General features: G+C 37.6%; 1 protein-coding gene across 1 annotated transcript; it reads left to right on the plus strand.

Moving 5' to 3' along the window:
* Window positions 1-509: 509 nt before the first annotated feature.
* Window positions 510-1445, plus strand: LOC138837454 (olfactory receptor 6C2-like). The gene has a single exon (XM_070036283.1). It carries the CDS (start codon window positions 510-512, stop codon window positions 1443-1445), a length of 936 nt encoding a protein of 311 aa, XP_069892384.1.
* Window positions 1446-4733: the final 3288 nt, after the last annotated feature.

Here is a 4733-nt window from a genome sequence, read left to right on the forward strand (position 1 = left end):
ATTTGTTTAAAATGTATTGTGTACATGTACATTCTCATATTATTAACATAGGCTAATTCAAAAACACAACTATATGTATTGTACAATATAAAACTTATGTATACTATATATTACAAATAAATATAATATGTCAATATTACATAATAAATATATAACACATATTGTATAATATAAATGTAATATAATGTATTTGTGTAATGATATAGTACATATATATTACTGTGTTACAAAATAAAAATATAAGGCATATGTAAAAGGTTATATGCTATAATATTTATTATAACAGAATATATGTTATTACATATTTAAATTGTGGAATATGGTGTGGATGCTTGAATTGGCAACTATGAATTATAAAACCTAAACTTCTACTATAATTGATAATATGTGTAGGTATGATATTTTAATGCATCTGATGCTATTTTCACAGTTTTCTTGATCTGTTAATTACCACTCCACTCAAATACCTGAATTTGAAGTGCAGATTGAATAGAAATCAGGAGTGGATGATGAGAAATCACACCATCACAACGTTCCTCCTCCAGGGCTTGACTGATGACCCACAACTGAAGGCTGTGCTTTTCATCTTCTTGTGTCTCACCTACATGGTGAGTCTAATTGGAAACCTCACGATCATCTCTCTCACCACTGTGGATCCACAACTCAAAACTGCAATGTACTATTTCCTACAAAATTTCTCCCTCTTAGAAATCACATTTACTACTGCTTGTATGCCCAGATACTTGTACAGCCTATCAACAGGGTACAACACAATCACATATAATAGTTGTATCACTCAATTCTTTTTTGTTGATCTTTTTGCTGTAACTGAATTCTTTCTGCTGGCCACCATGTCCTATGACCGCTATGTGGCCATCTGCAAACCCCTGCATTATGTGACCATCATGAACAGCAGAGTCTGTAGGAGACTTGTCCTTTGTTGCTGGGCAGCTGGCTTGTTGATCATGCTCCCACCACTTACCCTAGTTCTTCAACTGGAATTCTGTGACTCTAATGTCATTGACCATTTTGGTTGTGATGCATACCCCCTCTTGAAGATCTCATGCTCACAAACATGGCTTTTAGAGCAGACACTTATAGTTTGTGCTGTATTAACTTTTGTCATGACCTTATTATGTGTAGTTCTATCTTATATATCCATCATTAAGACCATTTTACAATTCTCTTCTGCCAAGCAACGGAAAAAGGCCTTTTCCACCTGTTCTTCCCACATGATTGTCATATCCCTCAGCTATGGAAGCTGCATCTTCATCTATGTGAAGCCTTCAGCCAAGGATTCAATGGCAATCAACAAGGGTGTGTCAGTCCTGACCACCTCCATTGCCCCTATGCTAAACCCCTTCATTTACACTTTGAGAAACAAGCAGGTAAGACAGGCTTTCAGAAGCACAGTCAAAAGAATTTCATTGTTATTAAGAAAGTAAGAGACAATGTCATTCTTTCTGATGGAGGCATAGAATTCCATGTGTATATATACCACATTTTCTTGATCCATTCATATACTGAGGGGTATCTGGCTTGGTTCCATATCTTAGCTATGGTAAATAATGCTGCAATAAATATAGTTGTGCTAGTAGCTTTACTTTGGTCTTGCTTGTGATCATTTGGGTAAATGCCCAAAAGTGGGATTTAAAAAAAAGAAAAAAAGAAAGTAAGGGAATTCTCCAATGTAAGAAAAAAGTTATGATAAGTTTTGATTAAAAAGGGAATTGTTTACTATGTATGTATCTTTGGATTTTTACCTCATCCTTTCCTAACAATTTCAAGATGACTCAGGAAAACACACAGACACACAGACACACACACACACACACACACACACACACACACACACACACACACACCCTACACCACAATCAAACAGGATTCATTTCAGGGATGCAAAGCTGGTTCAATATATGCAAATCAATTAATATAATTCATCACATCAACATGAGCAAGGATAAGAACCACATGGTTACCTCAATAGATGTAGAAAAAACATTTGACAAGATCCAACACCCCTTTATGATAAACACTCTGGAAAAACTAGGGAGCCATAAAACATTCCTCAATATAATAAAGGCTGTGTATGACAAACCTACAACCATCATTATACTTAATGGCTAAAGCTAAGCCATTTCCTTTAAACTCTCTCCACTCTCCCCTTTCTCCACTCCTCTTCAATTTAGTATAAGATGCCTACCTACAGCAGTAAGACATGATGCAAACATAAAGGGGATCAAAATAGGGAATGATGAAGTAAAACTCTCCCTCTTTGCAGATGACATGATCTTGTATTTAAAGCACCGCATGGATTCCACTCTCAAGTTACTCCAGCTGATTTGAAACTTTGGCAATATAGCTGGGTATAAAATTAACCCTCAAAAATCAATGGCTTTTTTAAATGTGAAAATACTGTAAAGAGGGGTTACAATTACATGAGCAAGGTAATGAGTACATTTCTTATCAAGCATTGTTGCCTCCTCCTTAATTTCCCCTTACTATCCCTTCCCATCTCCCCTGGCCCTCGGCCAAGGTGGTAAAGTTCGTTTTTCAACATAATGTCTTGTACATCTCATTGTTGCAATGGGTCCACCTATCGATGGCTCTTCTGCATGCCAACAATGAGAAGAGCATGGCTGAAATCAGAAAAGCAATAGCTCACAAAATATAAAATACCCATGAGTTAACGAAAGAAGTGAAGGACCTCTATGATGAAAACTTTACAAACCTGAAAAACGAAATTAAAGCAGAACTTATGCAGTTGAAAAACCTGCCATGCTCCTGGACTGGAAGGATCAGCATCGTGAAAATGACAATACTTCCAAAGGCTATCTACAAATTCAATGTGATTCCTGTCAATATCTCAACCTCATTCTTCAATGAAATAGAAAAAGCAAACCAAAAATTCATATGGAACAATAAAAGACCCTGAATAGCAGAAAGAACAGTGCTGGGGAAATAACAATACCAAATTTCAAACTCTACTACAAAGCCATAGTAATCAAAACAGCTTGGTACTGGCACAAGAACAGACCTCAGGACCAATGGATTAGAACTGAGGACCCAGAAAGGAACCCACAGACCTATAGCAACCTAATCTTTGATAAGGAAGCCAAAAAAAATTGAATGGAAGAAAGACAACCTCTTCAATAAATGGTGCTGGAAAATTGGTTTAACAACTATAGAAAACTAAAGAGAGGTCCTTAAATATCACCCTGCACCAGAATGAACTGCAAGTGGATCAAAGACCCTGAAGTAAAAGCAAACACCCTGAAAACATTACAAGAAGGAATAAGAGAAACCTTAGGTCTCCTTGGCTCCTTGGCACAGCTGGAAAATTTTTTTGGGGGGGGGTCCAGTTGTGGGGCCTGAACTCTGGGCCTGGGCACTGTCCCTCAGCTTTTCAGCTCAAGGCTAAGCGCTCTACCACTTGAGCCACAGTGCCACTTCCGGCTTTTTTCTTTTTGCTAATGTGGTGCTGAGGAATCGAACCCAGGGACTTATGCATGCAAGGCAAGCGCTCTACCATTGAGTCACCTTCTCAGCCCCGGGAATTTTCTTTAAAAAAAAAACCCAGAAACACAACAAATGAAAGAAAGGCTGGACAAATGGGATGTCATGAAACTGCAGAGCTTCTGCATGGCAAAGGACATAGCTAGCAAGATCATTAGAAAGCCCAAAGATTGGGAGAAGATCTTCACTAGCCATACAACAGACAACGGTCTCATATCTAAAATATACCTGGAACTCAAAAAATTAAATCTCCCAACAACAAATCTTCAAGAAACAACTGCCCAATAAATAAGTGGGCTAAAGACTTAGAGAAACTTCTCTAAAGAGGAAAGAAGGATGGCCAATAGACACATGAAGAAATGCTCAACCTCCCTAGCCATAAAAGAAATGCAAATCAAAACCCAGTTAGAATGGCTATAATCAAGAACTCTAATAACAACAGATGCTGGAGGGGATGTGGACAGAAGGGAATCTTACTGCATTGTTGGTGGGAGTGTAAACTTGTTCAACCACTTTGGAAAGTAGTATGGAGGTTCCTCAAAAGACTCCACATAGAGTTTCCCTATGACCCAGCAATCCCACTTTTGGGCATTTACCCAAATGATCACAAACAAGACCACACTAAAGCTACCAGCACAACTATGTTTATTGCAGCATTATTTACCATAGCTAAGATATGGAACCAAGCCAGATGCCCCTCAGTAGATGAATGGATCAAGAAAATGTGGTATATATACACAATGGAATTCTATGCCTCCATCAGAAAGAATGACATTGCCCCATTTGTTAGGAAATGAAAAGGCTTGGAAAAAATTATATTAAGTGAAGTAAGCCAGGCCCAAAGAAACATAGGTCCCATGGTTTCCCTTATTTGCAATATCTAGTATATGTCTGAGTCAAGCAGAAAAGTTTAGATAAGTTGATGTTAGGGAAATGAACCCTAAGATATGTACTCAAATATTTTTTCTTTCATGCAATTGTTTCTAACACATTTATAAGATTATTTCTTTGTTGCTTTGTGTGTCCCTCCCCCACAGTATAACCCCTGCTTTCACTGTATTTGATATCAGTATAATTTGTAGAGGGGAAGAGAAAAAAACAAACCGTTTAAATAGAGATACAGGTGGATCTATTGCATCAATGAGATGTACAAGTCGTTATGTCTAAAATGAACTTTACAACTTTGGTGGAAAGGGGGAGGAGGATTGAGTGGC

The sequence above is a fragment of the Dipodomys merriami genome, unplaced genomic scaffold, assembly GCF_024711535.1.
Source record: "Dipodomys merriami isolate MVZ:Mamm:240054 unplaced genomic scaffold, mDipMer1.0.p SCAF_10, whole genome shotgun sequence".
Lineage (NCBI taxonomy): Eukaryota > Metazoa > Chordata > Mammalia > Rodentia > Heteromyidae > Dipodomys > Dipodomys merriami.

Coding starts and splice junctions, on each gene's coding strand:
- LOC138837454 (XM_070036283.1), top strand. CDS start 510: ATGAGAAATCACACCATCACAACGTTCCTCCTCCAGGGCTTGACTGAT.